Below are 14,423 nucleotides of genomic sequence, written 5' to 3'. Positions count from 1 at the left end.
TCTGCTTGAATTTGCTGTTACACATGATGACGACGACCACAGCTTAAGTAATGTGTGCTATATACTTAAAAAGGAAGCAGACTACAAGACTGATGGAATGCTATGTCAAACTGGCAGATTTGGCTATCATGAACAACCTGCAGTTTTGCAGCCAAAGACTTCATTGTACTAACAAATGGCTAAATGTTCTGGGGACAAGAAAGAGAGTGAGATAACTGGTAATCTTTGATTTGTAATTATATATTCCTTGTTCATGCAACCTTAAGAAAGTATTCTTACATATCAGTAAGTCATAATCAACCTAGTCAATCAAACAATCAATGATTTTGCCGTGCTAAAAATATAAAAAGCAAATAAACAAACGAAGTCCGAAGTTTTGACCACAGGTTCTCAGTCACATACAAACACATACCCTGATCGCTTTCAAGGGTTCAAAGCACAACTTCACTGCCTCATTTACAAAATCCTTACTACAACAGGGTAAGGTTAGGTTAGTTTTATTATACCCATATTATATGTTTTTGGGGGTGAGGAGACTGAGGCTGAAAAATGGATTTGAGGCAGAGAGCTGGGTGACCTTAGAGGCATCTCATATGTTCATAGCAGAAGCGAGTTTCAAATTGGGAACTCCCAAGTCAAATCATAGCTCTGTGTTTTAGCCATGATGCTATACTCACTTTCAGTTACTCAAAACAACTTTAGGCTGGACTGGGTAGCCAACAGACTGAAAGGTATATAGGCCAATAGATAGGTTTTTCTGTGCTTTTTAAAGCTGAAGCTAATTGTTAACTGAATGAAAAACATAGCTGATTTGTTGAGATGAAGAAACAGTTTCAACTTCAACCTTTAAATTCTGAGATACAAACTTTACATCAAAACTCACTGATGTAAAAAGGTGGGTAGTTTGCTGTCACTTTTCTGACCTTTCTACACCAAAATATCTCCACCAATACTCAAAAATTATGGCTGAGATTCAAAGCTTCTTAGGTCAATTAGAAACCCACAGTTTGAACTCTGAATCTCAGAACACTGCTTGGATGTCCTAACTTTTTGGCATCCAATATATTAAATTTATTTGGAATGCATTCAATGTTGAAAATAGGGCCATTTCAGTTGAATTCAAATTTGTACTTGCAGTTGTGGTTACATTCTACTAATGCTCCAATTACATTATCAGGCAGGTGCCATCTCTGTTTTCTTCTTGGCACCTATTGAATACTTCCCTTTATCAAGAAGTCTTTTAAGTGGAGATTTTACCTCATTCTAGATTTGTATTAGATTTGTTGTTTTTATAGAGGATTTTTAAAAATATATGTGTTTTTGCTGTTGATTTATTAATTGTTACACTGCACCAAGATGTTTCATAAGAAGCTATTAATAAATGGAAATAAATGGATAAACAATGCTTACAAAGCAACAAATTCTTTTGTGCGTCATAAAATATACCCAGAGTTTCTCCACTGCAGTATCTGCATAATAGAGTAAGAAATCTGAGCATGTTTTGTGCTGTAAAAAATAATTTTTAAACAGATATCTTTTGCAAAAGCCAACAGAGCTGAAAAGAGGTTTTTTAAAGGGCAGGGATTAAATGATCAAGCGGTTAGAGCATCTTCCTTATGAGAAAAGGTATTTGGGGCTATGGGTTCTTTTTTAAGTTAACAAAGGCAATAGAAACTTATAAAAGTATGAATGGTGCAGAGAATGTCCTGATAGAAGTCATACTTGAAACTGAGGGGCCTTCAAAACAAGTTCTTTGTAATTTTAGTCAAACAAGTAATTTATAACATATAATTAACAGTTGGAATTTTTTAGCTTAATATACAGTGGTGGCCACATATTTAGGTAAAGCAGGGGCAGGAGGTGACTCAGAAATACAATAAATAAATGTATATTGCTTTTCACTTGGACAACTGTGTCAATTTCAGTTTCTAATTTTTCCAGTCCTACAATCAGTTCACTATACTTCTTTATCACTTTGCAGTTGTCGTTTTTTCAAAACCATCATAAAAAAATTGTCAGCATTTTAGTGCAAATTTCTCCTAAAACACACCTTTTAAAATGCAGTTTTGCCTGTACATTTCTGCAAGCAGCCTTCTCTAATATACTGCATTCTGTGTGCATTATTTTCACACATAATATGCATTTTTATGCAAACTTTCCCCTAATTATGTACTTTTGTACCCTTTTTTTTTAGATGAACGGGAAAAAAACCCACCCATTTGGTAACATTCAAAGAAGTGAGAATATGCAAATTATCGAGGTTCTCACTAAAATGCTAAAGCAAATTTCTTCCCCCTCCCTACTTTCCACTAGAATTAGCTAAATCCATGATCTCTCAACGGCTTTTTCTGTCATGGTAAGGACCTGCAACAAAATGATGTTGTGTGGACCCATGCCTTCCAATAGTCTTGCTGCTCAGGATGTGAGCAGAGGATTCCTTAATTCAGTTATTCTGACCCTTCTTTTTCCACTCCTCCCCTTACTCCTCCCAACAGTCAGTCATCATTCTGTGGCTTCTGAACATGCTTGGGGTTCTCATTAGGTTATTGTGGAGGGTTCTTCCCCCATTCCATTTCCCTGCATAAGGGCTTTTTTTCAGAGCGGGTACTTCTGCAAACCTTGGGATTTCTCCAAGCTTGCTGATACCTTCCTTTTCTTGTGCATGGATGGTGTTGTTTGGTTGGACAAAAGCACAATTCAAAGTGTTGGTGCTGACCTTTAAAGCCCCAAACGACCTCAGCCTAGTATACCTGAAGGAATGTCTCTCCCCCCCCCCATCGTTCTGCCCAGACACTGAGGTCCAGTGCCGAGGGCCTTCTGGCGGTTCTCTCACTGTGAGAAGCAAAACTACAGGGAACCAGGCAGAGGGCCTTCTCAGTAGTGGCACCTGCCCTGTGGAACACCCTCCCATCAGATGTCAAAGAGAACAACAACTACCAAACTTTTAGAAGACATCTGAAGGCAGCCCTGTTTGGGAAGCTCTTAATATCTGAAGGACTATTGTATTTTAATAGTTCGTTGGAAGCCACCCAGAGTGGCTGGGGAAATCCAGGCAGATAGGCAGGGTATAAAATTATTATTATTATTATTATTATTATTATTATTATTATTATTATTATTTATTTTGGATTGCTAAAGAGAACCATCAATTTCAGTGGCTTTGTGCCCCTGAGTGCCAGATGTTGCAGGTGAACAAAGGAGGGCTGTTGTGAGATGCTGGCTTGAGGGATTTCAGCCTGATCAACGAGGGCAGTTCTTAATGTTGCACAAATCCATAGTTAGATAGAGTTAGATAGATAAAGTGGCATTCAACTATGTTCTACTCAGAATAGCTGCATTTAAATGAATGGATTTATGTTATGCATGCCGATTATTTTCAGCCAGTCTACTCTGAGTAGGACTAGCAACCCAGATAAAGCATATACGACTTCTACTAATTGATAGCATTCTCCAAAGAAACCTAAAGCCCACAGATTCACAGATATGTGCCCAAGATTCTTCTTACACTTTGCTCTTTTCCAAGAAAAAGATGCGCCCAGCCAGACAACAAGCCAACAAACACAGCTAGGAAACAGGGCAAAATTGGGGGCCAAATTCCACAATATTTTGCTGGTACTTTTCCTCGGAGAATAATATCCAAACACACACTGAGTAGAAAGGAAGAACAACCTCCTGCCTTCTCATCTTTAAACTTGAGCAGTTCTTACTGGATTCAAGTCAACCCAATTTCATGGTTGCTTTAGGGTTACCTCCTCTGTATCTGCCAGGCTTCCTGTCCTTATAAACTTTTAAAATGTTGCTGGGTCTGTTCTAGGTACAGGAAAGTTCTACCGGCTGGATTTCTGTGTGAGACTCCAGATACCCTCCATCTTAATTTGCCCGGAGGGAAATTTGCTTGCGATAGGTAGGCTTTGGTGAATCTGTCAATTTAGATTTCTCTCTGCTTCCCATTTTTCCAGTTGTAAATACCGTTCTCTGCATTTCCACATACTTTTTGTTGTTGTTTAAGTTCTCGTGAAAATTCTTCAACATTTTAGCTCAAATGTCTCCTAATATGCACATTTTTTCATGCAATTTGCCCAATATAAATATTGTTTTTCAAATGACTTTTGTCATACACACACACGCACTTTTATCTTCTTTACTGAAATCCATATATATCATACATGATCTTAAATACACGTACAAAGAAAAGGTAATAGTGATAATAATAACAACTTTTGCCTAATATAATGCATTTTTGCTCATTATTGTCACTAATGTATATACCGTATTTTTTGCTCTATAAGACTCACTTTTACCCTCCTAAAACAGTAAAGGGAAATGTGTGTGCTTCTTATGGAGCGAATGCAGGCTGCGCAGCTATCCCAGAAGCCAGAACAGCAAGAGGGATTGCTGCTTTCACTGTGCAGCGATCCCTCTTGCTGTTCTGGCTTCTGAGATTCAGAATATATTTTTTCTTGTTTTCCTCCTCCAAAAACTAGGTGCGTCTTGTGGTCTGGTGCGTCTTATAGAGCGAAAAATACGGTACTTATATGCACACTTCACCCTAATATAGACATTTTTGTCCACATTACTTGGCTGGATCAGCAGTTCATGCAGTCCTACATGTTAAGGATTACTCATATGAATAATTATAAAGGATTCAAGAGGGTCTGTGGTCCCAGGAGAAAATATTGGGGCCGGCAGGTAGGGATTAGTGGAAAGGGCTGGGGGCCGAGTTAGATGGTGATGATGAGTAAAATGAGAGTAATATAAAAATGGACTATATGGAACTGGCAGAAATGACTGGCAGAATCCGAGACCAGGGAGAAGAGTCGGTGGAAGAAGACTGGAAGAAATTTAAAGACTATTTACAGAAATACTGCAAAATTAATGAATGTTAGAATGATGTCGGAATGAAGTTAAGTGGTTTTAGCAGCAATGTCACAAAGGAGTATGTAAAAATGGATTGTTAACAGGTGAGAATCTAAAGTTATAATATATTAAGATAAAGGATTAAGATAAAACCAAAGAGGGAAAGGATTTGCTGAATTAACTAACTGAACCGGAATACAAAAAAGGGAGGTGTGAGGAGATCAGGGAAACAAGTAAATGAAAGACAAGACATGGAAAGATTGATTTGTTTTTAATTGTTTTTATTTTTCTGTATTTTGTATTTTCTCTTTTCTTTTTTTCTTTTTCTTATTTTTGTAACCTTTTCTGAAACTTTAATAAATATCATTTTTTAAAAAGGGCGGGGGGAAAGAGAGTAATATAAAAATGGGCTAACCAGAACAAAATGACAAATGAAGATGCTGGATAAGACAAAAGCACACACAAAAAAATTCTTTAAATAAATAGAGCAGCACACAAGCAACAAAAAAAGGGGACAGCAAAGCTAAACTATCAAAAGATAACTATGAGTTGTCCTTTTAAGTTGAGTGAAACAATTGGTCTTTTGTGGAGGTGAAAACAAATTGCAGGAAGGTGTTGTTGTTTTTTAATCAAAGCACAAGGTGAGCTGAAGAAAAACCTTCATTTGGCAAGAACACTGACGCTGCAAGACCCTGGGGCACAATACCTCCTGAGGAGACAACGCTCAATGATTATCATAAGTAGAACTTATTTTAGGTGCAAAAGTAGTTCTCAGAACAATATTTTTAGGTCAGTTATATGAATTCTGCAAAACACTCCTCCCCCCCCCCCCAAGTTTAGGTCAAGTTAAAAGGTTGTTTGCAAGCAGAGCGAAGAAGTGTGCCAACTCTGAACTAGGAAATTCTAATAGCAAGAGATGCAAAAGTTCCTGCAAATTCAATCCCCAGTCGTAACATTTCACCTTGATTTCAACAGGACCGAAGTGTAAATTTAATCTTGATACAGCCCAATGTTGCTCTTTCCTCCTCCTTTGCAGAAGAATATTATAGAAACTGACTAGGAAGCTGATCAGCAACAGTTTGAGAACAGGTTAAAAAAAGAAAGAGAAAGAAAGAAGCACAATTTCAAAATCACACAATTAAAATTAATGGAACTCGCCACCAGCAGGAATGGTGATGACCACTACTTTGGGCAGCTTTTAAAAGCACGATGAAACAAATTCATAGAGAAGGAGGAAGAGAAGTCTATCAATGGCTAGTAGCCATGTTGGCCCTTAGATGGAACCACCAGACACTGTAGGCAAGCAAAAGTGAAGGATAGGTTGACTACTTGCTCTGTTTGTGAGCTTTGAAACGACCCTAGTGAACAGCTAAGGGAGACACAATGCGGCATTGTTTCAATATTTGGTCTGATCCAGCAGAATTCTTTATGCCCAGGGCGAAGGATTGGCTCAGGGAGACAAAATGACATAAGCCAGAATTTACAAAACCGGACAACATGCTCTACAAACCCAAAAAGAGCTCTAGAATGCTCTCCCCGCCCCCCGCCCCATGGGGTCTTTATTAAGAGGAATTCTCAGAATAATTTGTGACATGATCAGGGGATGGAGGAAGGGGAGAATGTGCTACCCCCTCTTCCCACACTTTTATTTGGGGGGTGTACACAGGGGGCCTTGAAGGTGCTTAAAGCATCTCTTTGGATGCCAGCCAAAGAATACAAAATGGTCACATGAATTTGGAAAGATTCAGAAATAGGAGACAATGAGTGATATTCAACAAAGTTTTACTCAGAGTAAACCATTAAATTAGTTATGCTCATCAATTACAATGAGTAAGTCATTATGATTACTATTAGCATCACTGATGTTATTATTTTAATTCATTTAAAACTTAGTTGACTACTACCCAAGATTCTTGCTAGTTCTTGTACAGGGATTTTCCTTGTCTATATTGACTGCGCATCTATATTTCTTGCTAGTTGTTTGGATAACTTGATTTAAAAGCAGGGTTAAAAATTTTAGTACTAAGTAAGTTAATAAATACAATTTTCTGATGTAACATTTCCCCAAACGTTAGACTGCATTTAAAACCATTTAGGGTCATCCCCAAGAGAAAACTGGTTTTCAATCAAAAGACTACAGAGCCAAGAACGGGATGGGTGCCTTGAATGAGGGCCCAACATCTGAGGAAGTTTTCCTGTATATCCCATTCCCATTTCAGTGGTTTGTGCTGGAAAGCCTCCTCGGGGATTTTCGTTAGCAAGTAATGTGGTCAGTTGCTTAGCTGGTCCAAGTGTTTTGTGTCCTCAGCAACTAAAACCCCCTGATGGCTTGAAAGGCTGAGTCAGTCTTACCAGCCTTTAAAGCTCTTCTCCAGTCTACCTCCACTCTTCCTTAGCTGAATATTAAGCCCAGATATTATATTAAAAAACAGACACTCATTGGGTCTATCTAACAGTTTAGATGCAATCAAACCATGGTGGGAAATTTGTAGATGCAAAAACCATGAACTCAACAAAACAGAAAACTGCAATCCCATCACGTTCATAGGTTCAGATCCATATTAAGCTGCAGAGATGAGTTATGATGACTTATTTCATCGGCACTTAAGTTCAACTGACTTAGTCTCTTGATACAACCTATAGACTTCAGCTGACTATCATTTTTCTTGGGACTCGAGAAGAATGGGAAGACAGCATCCTTGATGGAACACACACATCCGCAAAGAACAGGCACCAAAAATAAATTGGGAAAGCACAATCCAGAAAGAGGTAGAAAGTTTACCATCCCCTCCTGCCACAGATTCCCCTTAAGCATCATCCAGACATAAGGGGGGGGATTTTCCCCTCTACCACCCGGTTTGCAAAGAGCGAACATCCAACTGAAGATGTGCCAATGGGATTATTAAAAGAGGCTGTAAGTTTAAGCTCCCTTGAGTGACAAACAACGGCGTTTCCTGCCTCGAAGGAAAGGATGAAAGATTTGTACTCACCACGCAAGAAGGTTGAAGAATAGGTTGTAAAGGAATCAAATATGCTGTTGGAAGCCATGACCCAAATCTACGACCCAGATTGTCTTTGAGCCTTACACTCCTTAGGAAACAAACAAAAAAAGAAAACCATAAAAAGTTTAAACTGAAATGCAAAAAGAAAAGTGAAAAGGGGGGAAGAGGGGGAAAATCAAAAGAAGTTTTGTGCCTGTTTATAACCAAGAATCCGATTCCACAGCAGCACCACAGGAATGTTCAGCCACAAGTTTCTCAATAGAAGCATATGCGCGCCGGATCGTCATTAGGATGAAAGGGGAGGGGAAGGCAAACTAAGCTTTCAAAGAGATAGATGCACACACATACCCCCCAAAAAGAAAAAGAAAAAAACAATATAATGTTTTGGAAGTACAGAAAGCAAAATGTATGAATGAAATACTGAATGAATGAATGAATGAATGAACGGAACTCACCTTATGCAGATCCAAAACACACGGCTGGTGTGGAAAAACACGAGGAGGAGGTAACCCTCCCTGCCGAGGTTCGGGTAGTCCTTCTAAATTGTCGATTGCAGTCTGCTTGTGGTTCTGTGGTTGCCTGTGAGGCCTGAAAGAGTGTTATAAAGTCAACCCTACTTTCTGAGATGCAGATGACTCTAAATCATTATTTGTTGACTGGAAGAGCAGAGTCACCTGATCTGTGATGTCACCACCAGGCCCTGCAATATCTTTGTGGGTTCTTCTTGGTTTTTCCTCTCCCCTTCAAAAAAAATTTAAAATTACTGGTTTAGAACATTTTTGGTTCACAGGAGGCCTTGTTGACTCATTCACAGCTTATAACAAATGGCACTGAGAAGAAGCAGAATTTCAGCTGCTATGGGATTGGGCTTCCTTTTTCATGAATTGATGCTGTTGCCCTCGGAAAGGGAGTCAGGAAGAGCACTGCAGGTTTCCGATTGAAGTCGCCGCCCATTTAATATTCAGTGGTTTTCGCTTTCCTAACTGCTTTTTCTCTCTCCCACATTTACCACTTGTCTGTATCTTGTTTTATTTTTCTCCCCCTTTTGGCTTTCTAAGACCTTCAGCTCTACGAGTGACTATTCTTGCTGCCAAGACTAGTTCCATATGTGTTGATGGGTGGTTCCTCTTCAGAGGGATTTTCTGTGAATTAGTATTAAGTAAAAAATATGGAGCACATGCAGCAGAATAAACATCGTAGGCTGAAGAGCAGGAACGGTGGCCTTTTAAAAGTGCAAAGCACAGAATTTACAGGCGCTGCAGTGACTTGCAGAGCACATGCTCTGTGTGCAGAAGGTCCCTGGTTTAAATCCTTGGCATCTCTGGTGAAAAGGGATAGTAGGAAGCTGGCGGTGGGAGGAAAACACTCCGCTGAATGCCCTGGGGAGCTGCTGTCACTCAGAAGAGAGGACACTGATCTAGATGGCTTGAATCAGGCTAAAGCAGCTTTGCATGTTTACACAAATAAGCAAATAAATAAAGAGCAAAATCACATAACAGAGACAAAATCTTGATCAAGAAAAGTCTTGATAACATTTTACTGAGGAAATGGAGCAAAATAGTGTATAAACTGAGGAGAAATAAATACAGAGGTTTCATAGCTCAGGCCTTATACGTAAGAGGGAGGCACATAATCATATACACAGAGAAAAAACTCCCTCAGAACTACACAGCCAATAGATAGCTCAGTGAGCATTATGCCACTCTGCTTGGTTACTAAGTAACACCCCCAACAGTCCCCCATCTTGACTTTAACATTAACAAAATTAACCCTTAAGTTACAAAATGAATTATCCTTCCTGATATACTTTTGCAATCATTCATTCGGAGGTATGGGGAAGGAACACAGGAGCCACATTACAATTAGTCAGACCACTGGACCACTGAGCTCAGTATTATCTACACTAGCTGGCCGTGGTTCCTCAGGGGTTTTCAGGCAGGGGTCCTTTCCAGTTGTAGCTAGAGATACCAAGGAACAAACCTAGGACCTCCTTCATAAAAAGCCGATGCTGTACCACTGAGCTAAGGCCCTTTCCCATATGCAACTGTTATAGATGCACATACTGGGAATACGTTGTAGGCTCCACTTTCCTGTTAGCCCTGGGCCCCTCCGACTCTTAACCCAGGACTAGTTCCCTGCTGCCTATTACTCAGAGTCAGTCCAAAGCTAGTGACTTCCCGTGGATAAAACAAACTGCATCTGGGGCTGCATCTACTTGGTTTGTATGCCGAAGTGGGAGGGGTCACCCTGGAAGGCTGGAAAACAGAATATCTGCCTGTCAAGTTGAAAACTATCACTCCAGGGAGAAAGGCTCTAGCTGAGCCCTTTGCCTGCTATGGTTGCTGGTTCAGGTCAAATGCTCATCTAGTCCAGGACTCTGCCCTCACTGTGGCCAACCAGATGCCCACAAGAACCTGAGCACAACGGCACTCTCACCACCGACATAATTCCAAGCCACTGATATTCAGAAGCATCGTGCCTCTGATTGTGAAGGGAGAATATAGACATCATGACTAGCAGCCATTGATAGCCTTATCCCCTGTGTATTTCTTTAATCTTTTCAAGTCATACAAGTTGATGGCAATCGCCACCACTTGTGGGAGCAAATTCCAGAGTTTTACTAAATACATTGTGTAAAGGTGTACCGTGGTACCTCAGGCTAAGTACTTAATTCGTTCCGGAGGTCTGTTCTTAACCTGAAACTGTTCTTAACCTGAAGCACCACTTTAGCTAATGGGGCCTCCTGCTGCCGCCACGCCACCGGAGCACGATTTCTGTTCTCATCCTGAAGTTCTTAACCTGAAGCACTCTTTCTGGGTTAGCGGAGTCTGTAGCCTGAAGTGTACGTAACCTGAAGCATATGTAACCCGAGGTACCACTGTACTTTCTTTTGTCTGTCCAGAGTCTTTCAAAATTCAGTTTTTGTGGATGTCCCCAAGTTACATGGATGACACTCTGTATCAACTTGTAGAACCCTATCAGTCCCTCCCTTACTTGCATTTTCCATAAAGTAAAAAGCCCCAAATGTTGTTACCGTCCTCCTCCTTGCTTGTTTTCCAACTGCAGGTAATCATTTCTTTCCAAGCATAGGGAGGAAGCATTCAAAAATGTTTTTACCCAACAGCAGACTGAAGTGGTAACACTGCCTTCTTCTACTGTACCTTAGCATCCAGTCATCTCATTCTATCCCATGAATTTTTGCAAAACAATTTCTTCTTAAATAATGCAATTTTGTAGGTTACCTCCCCTAATATATATGTGCATTGTTATGGACACTTTACGTGTGTGTGTGTGTGTGTGTGTGTGTGTGTGTGTGTGTTTACATATTACTTGGCTGGAGAACTGCACTTCAAAATTTGGAGAAGTGCAAATTTCCAAGGATGGCTCCATTTTGGTTTCTGTGTTGTTTCAGGAAGTGCAAATTAGGGATGTCTTTAAATGAGAACTCAATCAAATTTCTCCCCCATGCCTAAATTAGGCACTGGCCTGCCACTGGCATGAAAGCAGACAGACAGACATCTGCTCATATGCCCATACCAATTTGCATGTCTCTCCGGCTTGTGTCCCAGACAAGTTCTGAAGAACTACAGCAGCAATATAAGCAGAGCAGCAAAGGCCAACAAAAAAAGCTATGGAAAGTCAATTTTTTAGTCATTTGGGGGAGGGGTTTCTGTCCAAACTGGATAGGAAGTCACTGCACATTTTAACAAAATTATAAAGTCATCAGACAAATTTGTTAACATTAACAAATGTATTCAAATAAAACAGAACTTCAAAGATGAATAAATACTATAGTCATTTCTTCAATTCTCTTGGCTTTGGCTGTGGCTAAGTCATGACAAACCTAGAATTCAAAGATGGAGGGCACAAGGAGAAGGGGACAACAGAGGACGAGATGGTTGGACAGTGTTCTCGAAATTACAAACATGAGTCTGACCAAACTATGGGAGACAGTGGAAGACAGAAGTGCCTGGCGTGCTCTGGTCCATGGAGTCATGAAGAGTCGGACACGACTAAACGACTAAACAACAAGTCATGGACGTTGCTATTTCTACAAGGGAATCAGGGTGCTGCTCATAGATGCGTTTCATTTCCCCACCCATCCTCCTAAACAACTCTGTAAAAAGATAAGGCTAAGTTAAAGACTTGTCAAAGTGAACTTTGTTGCTGAGTTAGGAAACTGAGGGCATAAGAATATAGACTAATTATGACCCTAGTGGCTAAGTCAATTCTCCAAGGATAATGGCCTGGAAAAACCCCAGGGCTTACTCTACATCATTTCCTTAAAGAAAGAACTTACACAAACTACAGGTGGAAAGCACTATTTTAAAAGAAGCATCTCTTTGTCACTCACAAGGAAGGAGTGCCTCTCCCATGCCTGCTATGATATTATCAATGCTTCACCTAAAAAGCAAAAATGCTTCTTGCTTCAAAACCATTCATTTTTATTCTCATGCTTGTGTGTGCCTTTCAATATATAAAAAATAACTGGGGAAGTCTACAATAAAGCTTACAATAATAAAAATGCAATAAAACACCTTAAAGCATATGGTCTGCAAATATATGGAAATCAGTGACTAAACGCAATCCTATAAAAGTTGTGTCAAAAATTCATGTTGAGCTCAGTGGGATTTACTCCCAGGTCAAGGTGTATTAAGGCTGCAGTCTCCTCATGAAAATAAACCAAAGAAGTCCTGTATTTTATTGCCTGGGAGTAAGCTTCATTGAACTCATTGGGACTTAGACTTCTGACTCCAGATGTACCTGACTACATTGCTATTTCATTAATTTGGTGACAGACCTACTTATTAGATGGGTTGCCATAGTCTTCTCTAGCAGTGGAAAACTTGGGGGCCAAATGCAGCCCTCCTGACCTCTCTGTCTGGTCATTGGGTCTCATCCCAGGCCACATATCCCACTGGACCCACTTCAAAGCCGAGTGGTTTTTGCAAGGCTGGAATATGGCCTTGAACTCTGAAAATGCCTTTTCCTTGTGGAGGATAGAAGCTTGCTCTATGTACCGGTAAGTAACATTTACATTTGCATGGACAGGCGGAGTCCCCCCAACCGTAGGCGGCTCCTGAGTGGAATAATGACTCAAGACAACCTGCTATGGGATTAAAATTGGCCACAACTTTATAAAGTTTCAGATGTAGGGAGACCTTGGCTCAGGCATTGGGCGTTTATCCTTCCCAGTGCCCAGCCGGGAATCTGGGGGACATCAGAGTTATCCAGAATGTGTGGGGATTGGGCTGGCTCTGGAAAACATATGTTCAAGCAGACAGCCCGCGCCCCGTTTCACCGCCATTGCAGGGGAGAGCAATGACAACCTCTCAGCGTATGACCAATGCCTCCCCCAATGCTTCATGCCCCCCCCCATTTAGGGAAGATAGACTAAAGGATTCCACCCAAGGCCTGAAACTGCCAAAGTTGTGATGTTTTGCTACAGGGAAGGCAAAACCTGCCAATGCAGGAAAATTCCTTTCCGGCCCTTCAACAGCAACCATGACGTAGCAGCGCCCGTGTACCTGTGGAGAAGAGGTTAACCTGCAAAAGTAGGCTTAACTGAGGGAGGGCAGGGCGGGGGAAGCTCTGGAGCCAACTGACGATTCCCAGGTAAGATCCACCCTCTGTTGTGTGGGGAGGGCGGTCCCTCCCCCTACCTGGCCAATCCCCTGGCAACGCCTCCCCAGGCAGGATTGGGCAATAGGCTGAGGTAGGCAGAGACCTCCAGGTATCCAGCCTGAGGAGTGTTCAACCAGCCCATACTGCCAGGAGCCACATGGGATCCAGGGGGGGGGCACTGCGTGCGACCATGCAAAAGGCACCCTCTATTTGATGTGGGGAGCAGTCATTCTTGCTCTATCCATCACTGGCACGTGGCCTTTAGAAAGTTGTTCAGAAGGGAATGCAAGCCTTGGGCTGAAAAACGTTCCATGCCCCAGGTCTTATGCCTCGGTTTTGAGGGTTGAATAGAGCAAAAAGTTGCCATCACTTTTTTTCTGTAATTATTTTCAACGTTAAGGGAAATTATCCTCCGTTTCTACAGAACAGGGCTCAGCTGTTTAAAAGGAACTGAAATAAAGTAGGGATTGGCAGCGGGAGAGGTTTACACTGATGATTTTATAGCAACAAAAAAGAGACGGGGGGGGAGGAGGAAGGGAAACAGCAAAAGAGCCTTTAGACTATCTGGCCATCCCTCGACCATCTGCCTCAGAGATGCACAGAGAAGGGTCTATGAGACTTCACAACGCTTCCTTGTCTCCTGTTCAAACCACAGCGCGAACACTCTCAGGTCCCTACTTTTCCACATTGTATCTTCCTGGCTGGCCATGTAACACCGGAAAAAATGCCGAGCTGCGAGTCATGTTCATGACTCCTTTGATAGGCCTTAACGGACAGCCAAGGGAAGCGACGATGACGGGGCAGAAAATTCCTCAAACTTTGCACAGCGCTGTGAAGCAGAGGTCATGTCTATCCTCACCTTACATGTCCAGAATGCATAAAACCTCAAAAATGTGTGGGGAGGGGAATACGGGGGGAGAGAACAGCAGCAGAGTTTCA

General features: G+C 41.2%; 1 protein-coding gene across 1 annotated transcript in view; it reads right to left on the bottom strand.

Moving 5' to 3' along the window:
* RUNX3 (RUNX family transcription factor 3) overlaps positions 1 to 8,668 on the bottom strand; it is a 127,612-nt gene extending 118,944 nt beyond the window's left edge. Inside the window, exons 1-3 of the mRNA XM_082231817.1 lie at positions 8,534 to 8,668; positions 8,315 to 8,447; positions 7,848 to 7,947 (exon numbers count right to left, since the gene is read on the bottom strand). Of these exons, the coding sequence (XP_082087943.1) occupies positions 7,848 to 7,905 (58 nt within the window). The 5' untranslated portion in view covers positions 7,906 to 7,947; positions 8,315 to 8,447; positions 8,534 to 8,668. The remainder of the gene's footprint in view (positions 1 to 7,847; positions 7,948 to 8,314; positions 8,448 to 8,533) is intronic.
* Between the last annotated feature and the right edge of the window lie 5,755 nt (positions 8,669 to 14,423).

This window comes from Podarcis vaucheri (genome assembly GCF_965113315.1).
Source record: "Podarcis vaucheri genome assembly, chromosome: 7".
NCBI classification, from domain to species: domain Eukaryota; kingdom Metazoa; phylum Chordata; class Lepidosauria; order Squamata; family Lacertidae; genus Podarcis; species Podarcis vaucheri.
This window is presented reverse-complemented; position numbering and strand designations above follow the sequence as displayed.